This window comes from Onychostoma macrolepis, chromosome 05 (assembly GCF_012432095.1).
Source record: "Onychostoma macrolepis isolate SWU-2019 chromosome 05, ASM1243209v1, whole genome shotgun sequence".
Classification (NCBI taxonomy): Eukaryota; Metazoa; Chordata; class Actinopteri; order Cypriniformes; family Cyprinidae; genus Onychostoma; species Onychostoma macrolepis.
Window position 1 is genome coordinate 22,000,820 of NC_081159.1, and position 21,706 is coordinate 22,022,525.

Sequence of the window (21,706 nt, forward strand, 5' to 3'; positions counted from 1 at the left end):
TAACCAAGACAATTTCGACTTAATCCAGTACACGCTGATAGGCAGCTCCTTTCAAATTGTCCCGTGCTTGCGTTCACGAGCTCTGTCTGAAGACCGGGCTTCTACAGCGGGATTTGCAAACACTGCGCACTTTAGCCAATTGACAGCTGTATTGACATTGATTGACAGTTAGGTCTAGTGATTATATTAAAGGGAGCACTCTTTGCTCGCTTTTCTGTAGTTAATCTATTCACAGTTTGAATAAAAGCTTTAGTCCGCAATAGTCCGCAATAGTTTTATATTGTTTACAAGTTGAATGGTGATTTCTCTCTCTCTCTGTTAACTTGTTGGGCTGCGTGTGTTAAATGTTATTATTAAATTTATTATTATTTATTATTAAAATATTAACGCATTAACTGTTAATGTATAACTCTGTAATGACTTGTTAATTGCTTGTTACATTAAAAATAAAATAAAGGTGTTTTGTCTGCCTTATGTAGATTTAATGCGGGTGCGGTTCGGGTCGCGGTTTTTATGTCAAACGGGTCGGGTCGTTTAGTGTTGCTGTCGGATAACGGGTCGGGTATTCGGTTAACTACTGCGGGTGCGGGTTTATCAAACAGGACCCGTGCAGGACTCTGACTCAAGGCTCCAGGCTAAATCAGTGTTCTGCCAGAGACTCATAATGTCCTCATTTTGCACTCATTTGTTGTAACTGTTTCCTCCATCATCCTGTGTCGTTATGAAGATGTATTCAGTCTGAGTAATGACAGCAAGTTGTGTTGGATCTCCTTCAGGTTTTGGCAGAGTGCAACAGTCATATTGTCTCTAGAGACACATCAAGGCTCACGCAGGGTCATTACCTTTACATGCTGAGAATACATAATACACAACATGTCAAAATCGAAGACCTTCAGAAACTCTCAAGAAAGTTTTATGGGGAAAGATTCGGGTGGGGGTGTAGACCATGACCTATAAATGCCAAAACAACTCACATAAAACGATCACTCAATGATCAGGATAAAAAAGATTCACTTCTGTGAACTTCATGTTCGATGTGATAAAGGGAAATCAAGTCACGGCTTGTGACATAATCAGACTTCAGCTTTTCACCTAAAAGAGTTCAATAACTCATAAAGTCAGAATTCTGCTAGTTTGACAGAGCTTTTATGGCATTACACATCCCAGTGTAAAGTCAGATTCCAAATCTAATATTCATAATAAGATCTCAATTTAAGGTGAGAGTCTTGATGATAAAAGTCAATTCTAATATGTGCATTCCATATTCATTTGGTCCAACTAATGGGATTTCTTCCCATAAAACAGATGACAACATTCCTGTATACCACAAGCGCTAAAAAATAAATTTAATTTACCTAATTTGCATCTATATCATCTAATGTGTAACTATTTAAAGCAGTAGCATCTGTCTTTAAATATGTAACCTTTCAAAGCAGTACTGTTAATAAAAATGTTTAGCTGTTCTAACTGAACTTACTTTCATCACTGGATTACATAGCAGTGTCATTTTCATCTGTCCTACAGAAAGAACTACCCTACAGTTGTATTAAAGTATGCCCTTGAAAGAAAATAGTATACAGGTGGAAGCTAAAAGCAAATGCATAAAAAATTCTACAAATTACACACTCTTTTTATTCATTACAATTAATAAAAATAATGCGTTTTTCAACATCAAAAGCAAATGTACACACTTTATAAACAAAGTATTTTGCTGTTCAAATTTTTAAAACCTGGATCTCTCTTTTGGCATGATATCCAGATTATGTAAATGAAACATTTTATGAAATATGTCCATCATTTTGTTGTGGTGGCCGGCTGTTTACTGTATAATGCTGGGTCTAGTATAAAGGTTTTTGAAAAAAAAAAAGAAATTTAAATTGTGTATTAAAAATACATTTTTACCATTTTTCCTTTTTTTTTTCTAGACCTTTGAGAAGAAACGCCAATGCTTATACATTGAGAGATACAGATATGTTGTCTACAGTCTTACCTAGACTCTTCTTGATTTATGAGCATGTACATTTCCCAAGAGGTGTCATCAGCAATCGCCCCGTGAGGTACCAGCAAGCTTACTCCTAGAAAACCAACACCATCAACATCAACAGTGAGATACTATTTATGTGCTGCTACACAATACACATTGATTCCTATGCTTCATAAAATAATTACCAATATGAGCATTCATTAACACAGAAAAAGACTTGAAAATGATTCCATGTCCTTATATTTACATATTAAGTGCTCATATATTTGACTACAATCTTGTGAAAGGTGAATATGTACTCAGATTTTTAAATGCGTTTAGAAGACAAATACTTTGTAATCCTCTTCTTCGTCTTTACTAATTTATTCAAGTCAGTCAACAGATAATAATGGTACTCGTGCATTTTAATAACTATAGATGTGTTTTATGAAGTCTGCCTTTATTTTCCTCACTTCTTCGTGCACACTCAAAAGTAAAAATTACAATAATTGTGTTTTTATGTAAAATAATAAAATCCTCAAACTCCACTCCTCTTGTTCTCTGTAGTTTCCCTGAATCTGATGTGAAACAAAGTGTTTTTTCTTTGGCCCTAAGAACCCTTCAACACAAGGACCTCAGAGAGTGGGTTCAGTGAATTGTTGACCTTTACAAGCATCAGCCAAAGAGAACATTTGGTTTTAGTGCACTTATTAGATGCAAACAGATGATTAGAGATATTTTGTATATTGTTCACAGATACCAAAGCCACTGTTTGAGGGTTTGGAGGAAAATGAGGGTGAACAAATGAGAGTATTTTCATTTTTATTAGGTGAACTCCATCTAATCCAATTGCTAACATAATACAAATGACTATAGCTGTACTGTACTTTAAGATTAAATCCATTCATGCTCAACATTGCATAAAAATAACTTGAATCTATCAAACACATACTCTCTCTCACCTGCATTGGGAATGACTAAACGGCCACCCAGGTGCCCAAACACAGCGCTTGTCTTAAACTGAGTCTTCCTGAGTGTGTGAATTCCATTAGAAGCAATCATAGTGGTCTTCTTTCCTTCCACTGTGCTGTAGTTTGGGTGAAGGTTAGCAGGAAGGGTCTCCGGATGGGCTTTCACATGGTACTCGGCCCGGTCCGCCACACCTAGTGAAACCATAAAGGAGCTCTGAACTTTGACCTTGTCTGGCAGGGGGTCAAAGAGCTCTTTGTCTATGGAGTCCTGAAAGCAGATTGGGCTGCTGTACGTCTGGCCGACAGTTATATCGGGCTGCATGGAGGAATTCAGCAGAAGTGGATTGCCTGAGGAGATGAAAACACAGTCTGTGATATTTTGGGTGTTTTATAGGAGTTGTTAATACAGGTAAAAAGAGAAGAATACAGTTAGATGGGGTCTTGACAGGCCAGCTCCAGTGCAGCAGACCATGGCCTGAAAATCAAGGCATGCAAATAGAAAAGGATTAAATATTTAATTTGCTGTTTTGGCTAAAATATTCATTCTAAGAGTGCTGGAAAAAGGAAAAATGTCTTATCTCGAAAAATAGAAAAGTGAAAAGGACAATTTTAAGTATGTGAGAAAAGAAAGTGCTTTGGCATCTACTAAATGATTTATTTATGCTTATTTTTACTGTTAAACAATTGGCCCTTCAAAATCTAACTACTTGAAATATTGTTCTGAATAGGTGTTAGATTATTAAGAGTATATAATTCTGAGTCCTTTTTTTTTTTTTTTTTGGCAATATGTTACATTTTAACTTGAACTGGTTCATAAGTGAACTGCAGTTGAAGAAAGGCTATTAAAATATTTTTTTATTTTATGGTACAACTGTAATTTACAATAGTAGCATGTCTACTTTTTTATAATTAGAGTTAAAATTAATAATTATAAAGACCATGAAAAAAGGTCCTATTTGGTTTCAGCAGCAGAAATATGAGAATATTAGTGCTGTCAAATGATTAATCGCGATTAATCTCATCCAAAATAAAAGTTTTTGTTTACATAATATGTGTGTATACTGCGTATATTTATTATGTATAAATAAATACAAACACATGCATGCATATATTTAAGAAAATTTTATTTTTATATTAAATATATTTATATATAATATAAAATATAATAATATGAATATATAATTGTATAAACGTAAATATTTTCAAAACATATACTGTATGTGTGTGTATTTATATATACATAATAAATATACACAGAACACATACATATATAATGTAAACAAAAACTTTTATTTTGGATGCGATTAATCCCGATTAATCGTTTGACAATACTAATATATATATATACAGTGCCCTCCAAAAGTATTGGAACAGTGAGGCCAATTCCTTGCTGTAGACTGAAAACATTTGGGTTTGACATCAAAAGATGAATATGAGACGAGAGATCAGCATTTCAGCTTTTATTTCCAGGTATTCATATCTGGATCTGACACACAACTTAGAAGATATCACCTTTTGTTTGAACCCACCCATTTTTCATGTGAGCAAAAGTATCGGAACAGATTGACTTAAACTAGATTAAAGTGAATAAGACTTAATATTTAGTTGCAAATACAAAATATTTCTGAAGACTTCTGAGTTAATTTTGCTGCTGCCGTCATGTGTTACATCATTAATGAAGATTATTGAGCCTGTCCCAGAAGAAGCGATGAAAGCCCAAGCCATTACATTACCAGTGTAATGTGTACTATAATGTACACCTGTTTACACTGTGTTTCAGATGAACTTGTATGTTTGGGATCATGAGCAGATCCTTTCTTTCTCCAAACTTTAGCCTTTCCATCACTTTGGTCCATAAAATCAGTCCATAAAACCTTGTCCCAGAATTTTTGAGGCTCGTCTCCTATTCTTCTCGCTAATGAGTGGTTTGCATCTTCTGGTGTAGCCTCTGTACATTTGTTCATGAAGTCTTCTGCGAACAGTAGATTGTGATACCCTCACTCCTGCCCACTGGAGATTGTTGCTGATGTCAATAACAGTTGTTTTAGGGTCTTTCTTTACAGCTGTCACAATGTTTCTGTCGTCAACTGCTGATGTTTTCCTTGATCTACCCGTTCGAGGTGTGTTACTTAGTACACCAGTGGTTTCTTTCTACCTCAGGAGATTCCAAATGGTTGTACTTGCTATTGCCAGTGTTTGTGCAATGGTTTGATTGATTTTTTCATCTTCTCTCAGCTTCACAATTGCTCGTTTTTCACCCATAGACACCTCTCTGGTTTTCATGTTGGTTACACGTCTAACTAACTATAAATGCAGTCTGCATGGATCTGAAACTGAGCGCAGACATTCAGTGCTATTGTCAATTAATAGGACACACCAGGGCAACAAAACACACCTGTCAGTCACATGTTCCAATACTTTTGGTAACATGAAAAACAGGTGGGTTCAAACAAAAGGTGATATCTTGTAAGTTGTGTATCAGATCCAGATGAAAATACCTGTAAATAAAAGCTGAAATGTTAATCTCTCATCTCATATTCATCTTTTGATGTCAAACCCAAATGTTTTCAGTCTACAGCAATAAAATAAAGGAATTGGCCTCACTGTTCCAATACTTTTGGAGGGCACTGTATATATATATGAAAACAATCAAAATAAAACATTAACTGAAATAAGAATCAATATTTTATCTTTTTACCTTCATGCCATTTGACCATTAACCAAAATCAGAGAACAATGAATATGCAAATATGTGTCATTTGTATATGTTTTGTAAATTACTGAAACATTATTTCAGCAAGTATATAGTTTAAGCAGTTTAAATTACAAAAAAAAAAAAAAGGTTTGGGGACACCTGCATTATTCCCTTTAAGATAGACCCATCGCTAGCTGGCATTTTAGATTATGCAAGCAGACCCGAGCAGCAAATGTACTTGTACTTGTCTCCAGTGACATCATGAGAGATTTGCGCTTTCCTGTAAAATGAATTCATTTAGCTACTCAGGAGGACATACATATATGAACTACGTCTAAATGACCTTTTTGTTTTTCAAGTTTTTAAATCTGTCACCTCCCAGCTTGAACTCAGAACGGCTCTTGGAAGGGGGTCTTCATCCCTCGCTGTTGCTCTCTCACCTTTTCCTGTCTGAAGCAGGCACACACAGTCACCGAGCCCCCACGAATCATCCCGGTGCCAAAGTAGCTCTAACACTCGAGTCACTTAGTCCTTGCTGGCCAGCTGCTGCACAGTGAGCGGTGGGAGGCAGGAGGCTAATGGGTCTTTATTTTTAGGAAAATCGTTAATTACCCCAGGCTGGGCTGATCGGTGTCAGGCGTTTGGGATATTTCTAGTCGCCATGCTTGGACAGGTCAAGGTTTTGCAATAGGGTGACGACAGGTGTGTCTTATGAATTTGAACGGTCCTACAAATTTGTAAGGTGTCAGAATGGAACAAATTATGGTGGAAAAATGCTGATGCATATGCACATTTGGAATTATCAACTTCATTATTATCCTTTTAAGGTATATTCAGACCAAAGTTATGTCATCATTTACTTTCTTTATTCTGTAGAACACATAAGATATTGTGCACAACATTTCAACTGTTTATGTCCATACACCAAAGCAATTTTTACATCCATTGTATGGACAAAAAAATAGTATGAGACATTTCTCAAAATAACTAACTAACTTGGTTTAGAACGACATGACGTAAATTAACCACTACCTATAGCAGAGAACTGAACCCGATTTAGTTTCACCAGACATATAAAGAAATTAAAGCACATTAAATGGTTCAACTGCTTAAATTCTCATCCACAACAAATTGGTTTTCCCCTCATCAGAAGCAGGATATGATCCCTGTGAGACAGAAAATCTGAAAAAAATGAGAGAAAAATGAAAGGACGAGACAGCAGGATGATAGGAGTTAATGAAACAGGCATGTAGTGGGCACCTTACGGGGAAAGATCTGGAATTAGAGTTGTGATTAAAATGACTCAGTGGCTCAGATTTCAAGAGCAGACAGGCGGGCAAAGGTCTGGAGTGTCATACTGTTACCTGTGATTTAGAGAGTCAGCTGGAATACTTCAGAAACTTTATCATAATTACACACTGAGAAAAACTGCAATAGATATCATGCAGCGAATGGAGTTAAAAGGAAAAGTGATACAAAATATAATGAATAACACAAAACCTACCTTGAGAGAAAGAAAAGCAAATCAAACCCACATCAAATGCAATCAAATTTGGAACTTCTGAACTTTTAAAATGAACAACTGTTTAGAGAAGCTTCTATTGTCTCATTCTACATCCCACATCCTTAAGTGAACATCCAACATGTGTTCTCGTTTCCCTTGCATGGGGTTCGGTCTTTCCTATGAGCTCTGATGGGAACCGGATTGGCTGTTGGAATGAGGCGCAGCGGGAGGCTGGGAGAAAGTTGGCCTTTTTAAATAGGATTGATGACCTGACAGATGCGGCTCAGCTGAGCCTTGATCCCCTCTTTCCTGTTGCATACAAGTGGGAGGGGGGTTCGACATCCTAGGCCTTGAGCACAGTAAACACAAGCTGCTAGTCGCAGCCTTTCACTGTGCTGTCACAAGCAGGCAGGATTGATTACCCTGCGAGGCGATGGCTATCACTTTCTCTGACCCAGAAGTGTCAGCGGTGGTAATATGGATGCGTGTAGCGGAACCAAATTTGGGTCATGTGACTATAGTCGTGGTCTTATCAACAAAAGTTATTGGCACAGCTGACAAAATGGCAGAATTGAAGTCAACGTAGCATGCCTTACACATTTACTCGTCAAAGGATTTGGAGTTTTTTGTGTGCGAATGTGTGTTTGCTCAGGAGAGGCTGTTTGTGTGAGTGAAATATGTTAGTGCCTTACTGTGCAATAAAAAACTCTTATGGCATGTGTGTCTATATGCTTCACAAGCAATTAATTTATTTGGAATTGTCTGAATATTCATTGTAGCTTAGCCTGTTATTGTGACAAGTGGCACATAAACATCAGTAACACAACAATTCAATTAATCCAACCGAACCGCTTCATCTACAGTGAACTCTTACCCTGTCTGGTGGTTTTGAAGTTGAAGGACTGGAAGCCCCCAGCAAGAGCAGATGAGTCAATGACGTCCACTCCATACTCACTTTGACTCTTCCTGTAGAGGGTGATGGCCACTATGAGGACGATCACAGCGATCACCCCCGCAGCCAGACCAGAGTACAGTGCAACATCAATAGAGTTCTCCATGCCTGGGACACAGCCGTAAACACACATAAACACATACTTAGACTTCCAGGAAAAAACATTATTTGCATGAATAGACATGCATTTATTATTATTATTATTATTATTATATATAAATATATTTAATATATAAACATAACCTATTTTTATTAAATATATACTTACATGTGTGTGTATTTATATATACATAATTAATATACACAGTTCACACACACACACACATGTACATAAAAACTTTAATTTTGGATTTGATTAATCACTGCCCAGCACTAATTATAAGTGATTTTATAATGTTTCACAACAACAGCTATTGTTGTCATTATTTTTACAATTATTATTGTTGTTTTATTATTATTATTATTATCATCATTGTTATTATTCTCATCATCATCATTATTGTTACTGTTATTACTATTATAAACATTATTATTGCTGCTATTACACTGTGTTAGGAAATAGACAAAACATATAGTACAATAAGATAATCAAGATAATAAGATAAATACTGTAAGTTATAGTTCTTTTAACAGTTTTGTATACTGTGTGCAAGTGAAATGTTTTCACAGTGCCAGACAAAAAAAAAAAAAAAAAACCTTTTGATGACAGGGAAACATTTAAAGCCATCACGCCTGGTCATTGCGGTTAGTCTTGCAAATCTTTTAGACACCTGTGTAAATGGAACAGGTGCAATATGCACATGTTTAGCAGTGTATAAAGATATGCTTGGCACGTGAGGGCAGTTTGGGAGGTGTGAATTCCAGGGCTCTTACTACTTTAATAACTGGCAGAGTGGAGTGCCAACACCCCACGCAATGATACATCTGTTCAGCTGGCATCTACAGCACTGGCCCAAGTGACCTCTGCAGCAGGAGGGTTGGGCAGACAGAACTTGCCAGATCACAAAGGACACAAAGGACATTAATCATGCCGTGAAAGGAAGAATATGCTTATAAAACTACAGCACTGCATTTCAAATATCCTGACGCACTACGGAAAGTTGAACAGGATTACATGCTGCAAGCCGGAAACAAGTTTCTGTCCAAGGGTAAAGGTGATTTAATTGCATGTCCATCATTGAATAGATTTAATAGATTCAATTAGAAGAATTATAACCCAGCTCACACATCAGTGCACACAGAAGAGTCTCAGAGTCACATCACTGTAACAATGCAGAAGCACCTGGTACTAATACATATTTAAAATCATGTTTTGCAAAGTGCTTCAATATGGTTAAAATAATACACGGGGAGAAATGAAGACATAATATGCTTGACGAGGTGAGTTAATATTCAGTGATTACACCTCGTTGCTTCCTCTAAATATAGCACGTTCAAATGCCACATCCAATCACTCACTCTATCATCTAAAAAGGACACAATACATTGACTAGCACTTTGAAATTCTCTGAAATGGATACGCAGAAAATCTTGATAAGGACACCAGCAGAATATTCAGGACTATACTGAGAATCATCAAATTTTTAATCAGCATCTTTTTCTGATTTATGACAAACTTAGTTGGGAAGAAGAATTGCCACAAGGCAATAAGCAATAATATAGAAAATAACCTATTCTTTGCCATTAAAGTGAAATTACTGAACCTACACATAGGAGCCTGAGAAGAAAAAAAAAATGCTAATTTTAGAAGAAAATTTCAAATGGCACTTAGAGGCTTTTGCATCTGAACTCTTCATACATATATATAGCGACGGGAGGAGCCAACGACAGACAGAGTGGGTGAGGCGTCAGGCCTCGGAGAGGCTTTTATTAAACAAAAACAATGAAAGAATGTCCAAGGGGGAAAAAAAGTGTCCAAAAGAAACAGGGGGGTCTGGTGTTCTCGTCGTGCTGCGGGACTTGTGAAGGAGGGCAGTGTTCTGGAAGGGAGGGTCCAGGTAAGGGGCGGAGTCCGGCGGCCGCACTCGCTCCCGCTCTGGTCCGCGGCGCGAGGGGCGGCGGCTTCATTCCAGCGGCGGCTCTTCCTCTTCTTCCGCGGAGTCCGGCGGGACTTGTACGGCCCGGCATCCTGGCCCGACGACCGTCCACTGGTGCGGCTTCTTCCGGACCGCAGGTTCGGCGGCTCACGTCTCCGGTGGCGCGGAAGTCCCTCTACGCTCCCTTCCTGGACCCACGAGGACACCAGCGTGCGTGCGTGCATTCACGGGGGAAGAGACCGGTCTCTCGAGGAGAGGCGCGCTTGGCATTTAAACATCGGCGGTGATGAGGCTTCATTCAGTTCAGCTGTGCCTCATCACACGCCGCCAGCCCTCGCTGTTTCCACGCCCCTCCTCTCTCGCACACCCACTCCCGTCGGGAGCCTGGTGAAGGGCGAATAAGGGACGGGGTGGTGATGACAATAAGGGGGAGGGCAACCGACTCGTCACAATATATATATATATATATATACATATATATATATTAGTGCTGTCAAAATTAGCACTTTAATGCAGGTGATTAATTTTTCAGCCATTAACGCAGGGGCGGGGCTAGTGTTGGAAACCCCACTCACAACTGCTGTTTCTGTCACTTTTTCTCTTGACAAGAAATGCATTTTTTCAGTCGAAGAACGTCTTTACGATCACATCAAACGGGAGACGTTTCAAATGTGCACTTCCTATGGCATCAAATCTATGCCATTAGGCTTGTTTGAGATCGCCTCGCCTGAAATGTAGGCGAGAGTACAGTGAGGGAGGAATGAAATAAGCGCAGTCAAGATGGACAGTTCTGAGCTCTCGAAGAAGAACAGATACCAACGAGATCAAAGGCAGATTCTCACTCATATGCTGTGCTGCTGATAAACATGATATAATTTCAGTTCTGTTGCTTTTATATGAATATAAACATGATGAACAAGACACTCAAAGTGCTTTTTAGTTTAATTCAAACATGTATTTTAGATTTTTATAGAAAATATGACAACAATATTTCACACAGAGATCGCACTGTCATAGTGTTTGGGAATTTTCATGCACAATTTAAATACATAATAGCATGAAATCGGATTAAAAAATAGAACATTTAAGAAGAGAACTCAGCGTCACTGTTGTCTGAACCAATGAGCATTAAGCTGTGTCGTCAGTCAGTCGTTTCCCATCATGCTTTTGACAGCGCAGTCGGTGGAGAGCAACTGCGCGCAACTGCTCAATCCGACACAGCTGCCTCGATGTCGCGAGAGTTTTTTGTCACACGTCAGCATGACATCAGAGCAAGGCGGACATAACGGGGACACTTTTCTAACCGGCATGCACCTCGCGGCGATCACCGGTGATCGGTTCTGCGCAGATTTTGCTCATCTCAAACAAGCCCATTCACTTCATCTGTGATAAGAGTATCCAAACACCGCAAGAGCATCACTAAAGAAACATGGGCTGCAGCCCAGGGCCCCGAACACTAGGGGCCCCCGAGTCAATTCTCTTTTGCATTTTTAGGGTTGCCAACCATTCTGTATAATAAGCAATCGTCCCTTATTTAAGGCATCAGTTTGTCCCGTATTTGCAGGCATATGCCGTATGACCACCTGGACTATACAAATAACAAATAAAGTATTATTTGTCCAAAGCATTGAATTGCGAACGTATCCGCACAAGGAAGGCTTTAAGACCAAGCGGAATCCTCTGCCGCCTAGTCGCTCCCGCTTTAAAGCGAGCGGGACTCGTGTTTTGATTTCTGCAAATCAGTTTGGTCGAATGCAAAAGCGTGATTATTGATCGTAAGCACAACATCCAGCTAGAAAACATACTATCTACCTTTTACTATATGCAATAGTTGGACCGAGGCTATGGAATAACCTTCCTTTATCTGTGAAAGCTTCAAATTCTCTCTTTAAAACTAAACTGAAATCTTATTTTTAGGGTCCAAGCCAGAATGGCGAGGGCCCTCTTGTTTCCTTCAGGATTATTATTATTATTTTTTTCCGACTATCCGGGGTTTTTTGGGGGCCTTAACGTGCTCAAAAACTCTTGAAAATTTGCACACACGTTGGAATCTGCGGTCATTAGGACGCCGCAGAGGCTGGGACCCGGGAGTGGCACAGGGGCTCTACAGCGACCCCTAGAACACAGTCTGAAAACATGATGTCTAGCTCACACATACCTGCACGTATTAATATGAAACTCGGTACACATATAGATCTCATTGAGCCGAACAACTTTTGCGCTACATGTCATAGGCTCCGCCCAACAGGAAGTCGGCTATTTAGGGCTGTTTGAAAAGCTCATGCTCTGGAATTTGAAATACTCCTCTGAAGACTTCCATACGATTGCTACCAAACTCGGTGAACATGATCTCAAGACATTGGGGATGCTAAATTGCGGAGGGATTTTTGATATCTCGAACGGTTTGCCCGTGGCGAGGTGATGAATTATGGTGAAAAATGAGAGACACGAAATGTCTAATAACATCCACATACATTGTCTGATTTTGATCAAACGTGAGGGGTTTGTTCGTTGTATGATGCCGATCGAATAGATGTGACTATTATGAGATAAAGTTATAGCGCCACCAACTGGCAGCAGGAAATGTGTCAAATTCAAAATGCTTTGAATTCAGCATCTTATTTTTACCCGATTTGCTTCAAACTTCATCAGAATAATGACAAAACACGGCCGATGTAAAACTGTGAAGGGAATATTGATATCTAAAATATTGTTGCCATAGTAATATGTCAAAGTTGAATTTTTTTTTTTTTTTTGTTATTTTGAGGCAGATAACATGCTTAGAATTCCATGAAACTCAATACACATATCCGTATTAATGATAGTTAGACACCGGAAAAAGCTCATAAATGGGCGTGGAAGAGGCACTCTATAGCGCCACCTTTTGTCAAAAGTTTGGGGGTTAGTTTTAGCTACAGACGCCAAACTCCGTACATAAATTGTTTTTATTAAGCCGGACAACTTTCTAATTTACAGTCATTAGCTACGACCAACAGGAAGTCGGCTATTTTTATTTGAATGTTTGTTTTTTAAGAAAACAGGCTGTAAACAAATTCATACTCCTCCAAGCAGAAACAAGTAGTTCACACCAAACTTTGTCAACATGATGCCAATATACTGAAGATTTTAAATTGCAGACGGATTTAGGATATCTCGAACGGTGTGGTAATGGTGATTTATTAAAGTAACAGTAAAACAAATAGCAGTAATTTTCTTATATCTTTAAAGTGCAGTTTCCAAACACTTCAAAACTTTTTACATAAATATAACAAATCATTCTGAGGAAACATGCTTAGTTTCAAAAATGTATCATGCTCAGGGGCCACAAAACAATTAAAACTATCACTGAAATTGGTTTAAAGGTGAAGAGTGTAATACCAAGGATGACCACCAGATGGAGGCATGACCTTATTTTTCATGAGCTGCCTGTCTTTGTATAAGAATGAAAAAGAATGCATAGAATCAGCTGAAATGCTCTGTATTCTCAGTATCTTTACACACACACACACACACACACATATATATATATATATATATAATTTTTTTTTTTTTTAATAGTTATAGAATATTAAAAGTATTTGTAACAATTTACATTAAGGTCTCTTTGGTTAACATAAGTTATTACATTAATTAACATGAACTAAAAAGGAACAATATAATTTAAAATAATTTATTAATATTATTTAATGTTAGTTAATACCAAGAGTGTAATACCAAGGATAGCATTACATTTCAAGAGCTGCCTGTATGTCTATCAGAATGAAAAGTAATGCATAGAATCAGCTGAAATGTTCTGTACTGTCAATTTTCTTTTACATATATATATAATTTTTATTTTTTATTTATAGTGATAGAATAGAATAGAATAGAATAGAATAGAATAGAATAGAATAGAATAGAATAGAATAGAATAGAATAGAAAAAGTATTGGTAACAATTTACATGAAGGTCTCTTTGGTTAACAAGTTATTACATTAATTAACATGAACTATAAAGGAACAATATATTTTAAAATCATTTATTAATCTTATTTAATGTTAGTTAATACTAACATTAAAAATATTAATTTTATGTTAATTCGCAGAACATAAACTAATGTTAAGATACAACTTTAAATTTTAATAATGTATTAATAAATTTTTAACTTAACATTAATTAACATGAATAAATATTATATAATTATTGTTCATGTTAACTAGTATAGTTCAAGAACATAGTTTTTAACATTAGTTAATTCAAAACTAACAAACTTAAGTTTGAACAACATGTTTTACTATATTTTTGTGTTAGTAAAAAATTCTTTATGTTAGTTCATGGTACAGTAACTGATGTACATTAACAAGAAATTAATTAAAAATGTAGCAGTCAATTTTGAACACATCATTAACCAAGATTCATAAATGCTATAAAATTATTGTTCATGCTAACTTAATGTTAACTTATATAATGTTAAAAAATAAAATCTTATTGAAAAGTGTTACAAAAGATTTACATTGTTCTTTATGTGTGAGTTTGTGTGTGTGTGTGTGTGAGAGAAAGGAGAGAGAATAGAGAGAGACTAACATTAATAAGAGCTATATAATTATTATTCATATTAATTAATATAGTTAATGTTAATAACTGAAACCTTATTGAAAGTGTTACAACAATTTTATATATTGTTGCGTGTATGTGTGTGTGTCTCTCAATGTCTTGATTGTTTTGATTAACCCTTTCATTGCTGTATCCCTCAAAACCAAACTGCCACAAGGTTACTGTAATGCATGTGCCCGCTGGGCACAGTTTTCCTGATGCCACCGGCGTGGCGGTTGCGCTGACGGCTTGGGCCCGCCATTGCTGCTTGCAGCTATATTCTTACCTTGGCTTTTTAAACTTTGTATGTTAAATTATCTTTTGAGTTTACTGATGTTATTGTTTTTACTGGTTTTTATTTTATTTGTACAACACTATGGTCAACAGCTGTTGTGTTTATCGGTGCTTAATTCAAATACCTGAGGGAAGATGAAGTTAATACTACACATTCTCACACACACACTCAGATCTGCGTCACATTCAGCAGCGGCAGCTCTTAAAGAAATAGCAGCCAAAATAACCTAATAACCAGCTGCTGTGATGTCTGTTCATCAAAGGAAAAGAAAAAAAGAGTAAATCAGTGACTTATAGCTTTAAGGATTCATCTATACTTAATTTAGAATTTAGTGTTTGATAACTTAACTATTAGTGTTTGATAACTTAACTATTCAATTTCTGTATATTTCCTACTTGCTCAAGGGTTTAGATAGCTAAATATGACATTTGTTTTAATGGGTTTAAGTGAAGATTGTATAAAGTTCACTTAAATTAGAAGTTATTTTATTAAAGTCTAATAAATATTAAAATTGATAGTTCTCAATTATAGTGTAATGTTGAATGGCTATAGTCAATGGTTAAATATTAGGAAAAGAAGAACAATTTCATAGAGGCATCAGTAGTATTGGTATCAGTGATACTGGCTTTCAGTCATAAAAAAAGATGGCATTAAACAAATATTAAAAATATACTGTCTTTATGTTGTTTTTACATTAATTTGAAGATTAAATGTGAAATGATTGCAATATAAAAGTATATTTAAAAAGTTTAATTTAAGCTGGGATTAATCACGATTAATTTCAGGAAAAAAACATGCGATTAGTTAATTTTTAAAGTGGGTAAAATAAGTATTGAACATGTCACAATTTTTCTCAGTAAATATATTTCTAAAGGTGCTGTTGACATGAAATTTTCACCAGATGTCGGTAATAACCCAAGTAATCCATACATACAAAGAAAACAATACAAATAAGTTTATAAATTAAGTTCTGTGTAATAAAATGGAATGACCCAGGGAAAAAGTATTGAACACGCTTACTGAAATTTATTTAATAATTCGTACAAAAGCCTTTGTTGGTAATGACAGCTTCAATATGCCTCCTGTATGGAGAAACTAGTCGTATGCATTGCTCAGGTGTGATTTTGGCCCATTCTTCCACACAGTCTTCAAATCTTGAAGGTTCCATGGGCCTCTTCTATGAACTCTAAACTTAGTTCTTTCCATAGATTTTCTATTGGATTCAAGTCAAGTGATTGGCTGGTCATTCTAGCAGCTTTACTTTCTTTCCCTGAAACCAACTGAGGGTTTTATTGGCTGTGTGTTTGGGATCACTGTCTTGCTGAAATATCCATCCTCATTTCATCTTCATCATCCTGGTAGATGGCAGCAGATTTTTATCAAGAATGTCTCGGTACATTTTTCCATTCATCCTTCCTTCAACTATATGAATTTTGCCAGTGCTACACCATGATGTTTTGGGGTGATGTGCAGTGCCATTTGACCTCCAACCATGGTGTGTCTTATGGCATCCAAAAGTACAATTATTGTCTCATCTGACCAGACTATATTCTGCCAGTATTTCACAGGATTGTCTAAATGTTGAGCAGCAAACTTTTAACAAGCTTCAACATGCTATTTCTTCAGCAATAGAGCCTTGCGTGGTGAGCGTGCATATAGGCCACGGCGGTTGAGTGCATTACTTATTGTCTTCTTTGATACAATTATACATGCTAATTCCAGGTCTTTCTGAAGCTCTCCCCAAGTGATCCTTGGCTCTTGGACAACTCTTCTGATAATTCTTTTCACTCCTCTGTCAGAAATCTTGCGAGGAGCACTTGGTCGTGTCAACAGCGTTTCATGTCAACAGCACCTTTAGAAATATATTTACTGAGAAAATGGTATATATATATACAGTGAGGAAAATAAGTATTGAACACCCTGCTATTTTGCAAGTTCTCCCACTTAGAAATCATGGAGGGTCTGAAATTGTCATCGTAGGTGCATGTCCACTGTGAGAGACATAATCTAAAAAAAATCCAGAAATCACAATGTATGATTTTTAACTATTTATTTGTATGATACAGCTGCAAATAAGTATTGAACACCTGTCTATCAGCTAGAATTCTGACCCTCAAAGACCTGTTAGTCTGCCTTTAAAATGTCCACCTCCACTCCATTTATTATCCTAAATTAGATGCACCTGTTTGAGGTCGTTAGCTGCTTAAAGACACCTGTCCACCCCATACAATCAGTAAGAATCCAACTACTAACATGGCCAAGACCAAAGAGCTGTCCAAAGACACTAGAGACAAAATTGTACACCTCCACAAGGCTGGAAAGGGCTACGGGAAATTGCCAAGCAGCTTGGTGAAAAAGGTCCACTGTTGGAGCAATCATTAGAAAATGGAAGAAGCTAAACATGATTGTCAATCTCCCTCGGACTGGGGCTCCATGCAAGATCTCACCTCGTGGGGTCTCAATGATCCTAAGAAAGGTGAGAAATCAGCCCAGAACTACACGGGAGGAGCTGGTCAATGACCTGAAAAGAGCTGGGACCACCGTTTCCAAGGTTACTGTTGGTAATACACTAAGGCGTCATGGTTTGAAATCATGCATGGCACGGAAGGTTCCCCTGCTTAAACCAGCACATGTCCAGGCCCGACTTAAGTTTGCCAATGACCATTTGGATGATCCAGAGGAGTCATGGGAGAAAGTCATGTGGTCAGATGAGACCAAAATAGAACTTTTGGTCATAATTCCACTAAACGTGTTTGGAGGAAGAAGAATGATGAGTACCATCCCAAGAACACCATCCCTACTGTGAAGCATGGGGTGGTAGCATCATGCTTTGGGGTGTTTTTCTGCACATGGGACAGGGCGACTGCACTGTATTAAGGAGAGGATGACCGGGGCCATGTATTGCGAGATTTTGGGGAACAACCTCCTTCCCTCAGTTAGAGCATTGAAGATGGGTCGAGGCTGGGTCTTCCAACATGACAATGACCCGAAGCACACAGCCAGGATAACCAAGGAGTGGCTCTGTAAGAAGCATATCAAGGTTCTGGCGTGGCCTAGCCAGTCTCAGACCTAAACCCAATAGAGAATCTTTGGAGGAGCTCAAACTCCGTGTTTCTCAGCAACAGGCCAGAAACCTGACTGATCTAGAGAAGATCTGTGTGGAGGAATGGGCCAAAATCCCTCCTGCAGTGTGTGCAAACCTGGTGAAAAACTACAGGAAACGTTTGACCTCTGTAATTGCAAACAAAGGCTACTGTACCAAATATTAACATTGATTTTCTCAGGTGTTCAAATACTTATTTGCAGCTGTATCATACAAATAAATAGTTAAAAATCATACATTGTGATTTCTGGATTTTTTTTTTAGATTATGTCTCTCACAGTGGACATGCACCTCGATGACAATTTCAGACCCCTCCATGATTTCTAAGTGGGAGAACTTGCAAAACAGCAGGGTGTTCAAATACTTATTTTCCTCACTGTATATATATATATATATATATTATTTTTTTCCACTGGCAGAGAAAATTTGGTAACATACTACCAAATTAATTTTGTTGTTCTTTTTCTCCAATTATTTTACATATTTTATGCTTTAATTTTATATTCTATGTCTATTATTTAAATACATACTTTTCCAACAACCATTTTTGCATTGCAAAAACTCTTATTTGTAAAGTTTATTTGCTGTGGATGCTTTAGTTGGCTTGCAATTTCCATACTAAAATTCAAATTGAGAGACAGATTGAATACTTGCTAATTAATCTTCTGCATCTTTTTCCACTTTGTTGAAAATGACACCTGCTGTCAGCATAATGATACAGGTAACCAAGCGTAGAAGTGAAGACATATAAGGGGACTGAGCTTATCTTAATTAAGAAAAAGGAGAAAAAATAGCTATTACACATTTAAAAAAAAAAAAAAAAAGGATATTTAAGATAAAATAACTCAAACAGAAGTTCACTCGACAGTAGCAACAGCTTATTTTGTTGTTTTATTCCCTCATCTGTACAGCAATTATGTATTCACATGGAGGAGGAACTCACTCTGAGGCTTAACATCATGCATCAGCTTCCCATCTGCAGGGAAAAAGAAACAGAACAAGAGAGAGAGAGAAAGAAAGGGAGAGAGAATTACAGTCCATCCCTGTAATACTTATTACAAATCTGCTCTCTGATTCACATCACGGGTAGATGTCCAACTGCAGGCTATGCCAACATCAGCTGTGGATACTGTTGCTCAGCATTGTTGCCATGGGAAGCTACTGGCAGATGGTTTTGGATCACTTAGACTGCAGGATGTTTCCATCCTTCATTAAGGAGGAGAAATCAGAGAGGGTTCTCATCATAACAGCTACGAGGGAGATATTGAGAGGGACACGGGGCATGATGCCATCACTTTCATCCACTTTTAGCAGACAATTATCACAGTTCCCAAAACACGCAAACCGCGGACTTGAGCTTTGTGTCAAGCACCAAGTGAGAAACAGCATGACCAACATGTGATGACGACGATGCTGTTTACATCGATTAAATGACTGTGTTTATGACATATTATGGCATTTGCGCATACTCACTTTGCGTACACAGTCCTCCCGTGCAGTTCTCAGTGCTTTGACCCTCTCCCTCACACATCTTGCCTCTGTGACGGGGCGGTGGTGCGTTGCACTCCCTCCATCGCTGCCTCTCACACTGCGTACTACACACCGTCCACTCGCTCCACTCCTCCCAGACTCCATCCACTGCAGAGCACACAACGGGGTTGCCGTTTAAGGAAGGTGAACAGCTGCTCTGTGCATTATCTGCACTCAGCAATGAACTTACGAGATTTCTAGAGACTTCATAAACTTAATTAAAAGTGTTTTAATGGTCCAGCACTTGACCACACTGGTGGGGATGCACGCATTACATTACCATATTTTAAATCAACTGATCAAATTCTCAATATTATCTGTAGCTCAGTCCGTTTTAATCTGTTCTTCTTATTATTTTTAAGCCATAAAGAGTGTTGTTTAAATCATTGTTGTGTTCAAACTTTCGGGTCAGTAAGTTTTTTTTTTTTAGAAATAATACATTTATTCAGCAAAGACGCATTCAACTGATTAAAAGTAACATACGATGTTACAAAAGGTTTCTATTTCAAATAAGTGCTGTTCTTTTGAACTTCCTATTCAAAGAAATCTGAAAAAAAAAAACAGTTTTCAGCTGTGATAAGAAGAAATGTTTCTTGAGCATCAAAGCAGATCAAATTTGATAATGATTTCTGAATGATTATGTGGCACTGAAGTATAAGGGCTGCTGAAAATTCAGCTTTGGCATCACGGGAATAAACTGGATTTTAAAATACATTAAAATAAAAAAAAACTAAAACATTCAAACCAAAACTTCACAGTATTACTGTTTTTACAGTATTTTACAGTGCACAAGACTTTAAAAACATTAAAAAATCTTATAAACATCAAACTTATGTATGGTAGCGTAACACTGTCAAACTGAATATGCAAAGGCACTTATGTGGCTCATATTGTTTTGCTGCCTATATGCATTTCCACAATATGAAGAAAATAAACAACTCTACCTAATTGGACATATATTTTTGAGAATTTAATTATAAACAATTAATCAACATGGTATATTGTGTCATTTAATTAACATTTGATAATTTGACCAGTGTAGTGACAACAAATTTTATACATTTTATACTAATAACTGACAGGATTTTTAATCAAAGGAATAATTTTTTTTTTTTCAACACAACCTAAAAGCCCATTGAGAATGCTATGAACATGTTTTCCTACTTAATTTAATTTCTACAAATAATTACTTGATTGTAATCACATACCGTATATGCATGATTAATTAAAAATTAAACAAATTAAATGCGTTTCACTCATTTGAGGCTTAATTGTGAACAAATTATTTAAAAAATGAAAAGATCAAAACTTATTATGCGAACCGAACAGTAATCATGTGTGGTCAGATCAAAAAGACTTGATTTAAATATCATGAAGACAAGAAAACAACTGAATAAAGCATGAATAACTCTTCTAATAAAATTATACTAGCTAGAGATTATTTCTTCATTCTCATAAGAGAACAAAAGGTCTCATTTACATACATGAAGTAAAGCCTCAGTAATACCCACAATAATACCCTTACATTGAACTATTACAGAATGGAAAATGTACTACGATGTCTGATGTGTTCTGAATGTAAAACATGGTATTACGTGCTACCATGACACTAAAAAGTGCGGTGAGTTTGGATGCTGGAGGACAAGCTGCACCTCAGGGGTGTGCTGCTGTTGATGAGGCTCTGACCTGGGCAGAGTGCATTGCAGGTGATCTTCTGCACAGACATGCCCTCACAGAACACTCCCCCATTTAGAGGAGCCGGGTTAGTGCAGGTCCGAGATCGTTTCTGAACTCCTCTCCCACAGTTCACGCTGCAAGGAGACCACTCTGTCCACAGAGACCATCCACCGTTCACTGCAGAGACAAAGAGATCTTCCGCTGAATAAGACAACAACTGAACTTGAGAGACAACCTTTCCCTCACCCTGCCAGAAAAAAAAAAAAACACCCAGAGGTCAGGATGACTAACAGGCTAAAGGAAAACCTTCTCTTACATCTGTGGTTTGAAATTTTTGTAGTCTAGCTTTGATATGTCTTAGATGTACAACCCATAATACTGCCAATATTTTAACACCAATGTTAGCAC

At 37.2% G+C, this 21,706-nt stretch overlaps 1 protein-coding gene across 3 annotated transcripts in view; it reads right to left on the bottom strand.

Moving 5' to 3' along the window:
• Positions 1 to 21,706, bottom strand: part of unc5db (unc-5 netrin receptor Db) — a 164,834-nt gene that overhangs the window by 20,002 nt on the left and 123,126 nt on the right. For all 3 annotated transcript variants that reach the window (XM_058775723.1, XM_058775722.1, XM_058775721.1), the window contains exons 6-11: positions 21,308 to 21,475; positions 19,565 to 19,729; positions 19,035 to 19,067; positions 8,008 to 8,193; positions 2,926 to 3,282; positions 1,991 to 2,075 (exon numbers count right to left, since the gene is read on the bottom strand). In XM_058775723.1, coding sequence (XP_058631706.1) covers positions 1,991 to 2,075; positions 2,926 to 3,282; positions 8,008 to 8,193; positions 19,035 to 19,067; positions 19,565 to 19,729; positions 21,308 to 21,475 — 994 coding nt within the window. The remainder of the gene's footprint in view (positions 1 to 1,990; positions 2,076 to 2,925; positions 3,283 to 8,007; positions 8,194 to 19,034; positions 19,068 to 19,564; positions 19,730 to 21,307; positions 21,476 to 21,706) is intronic.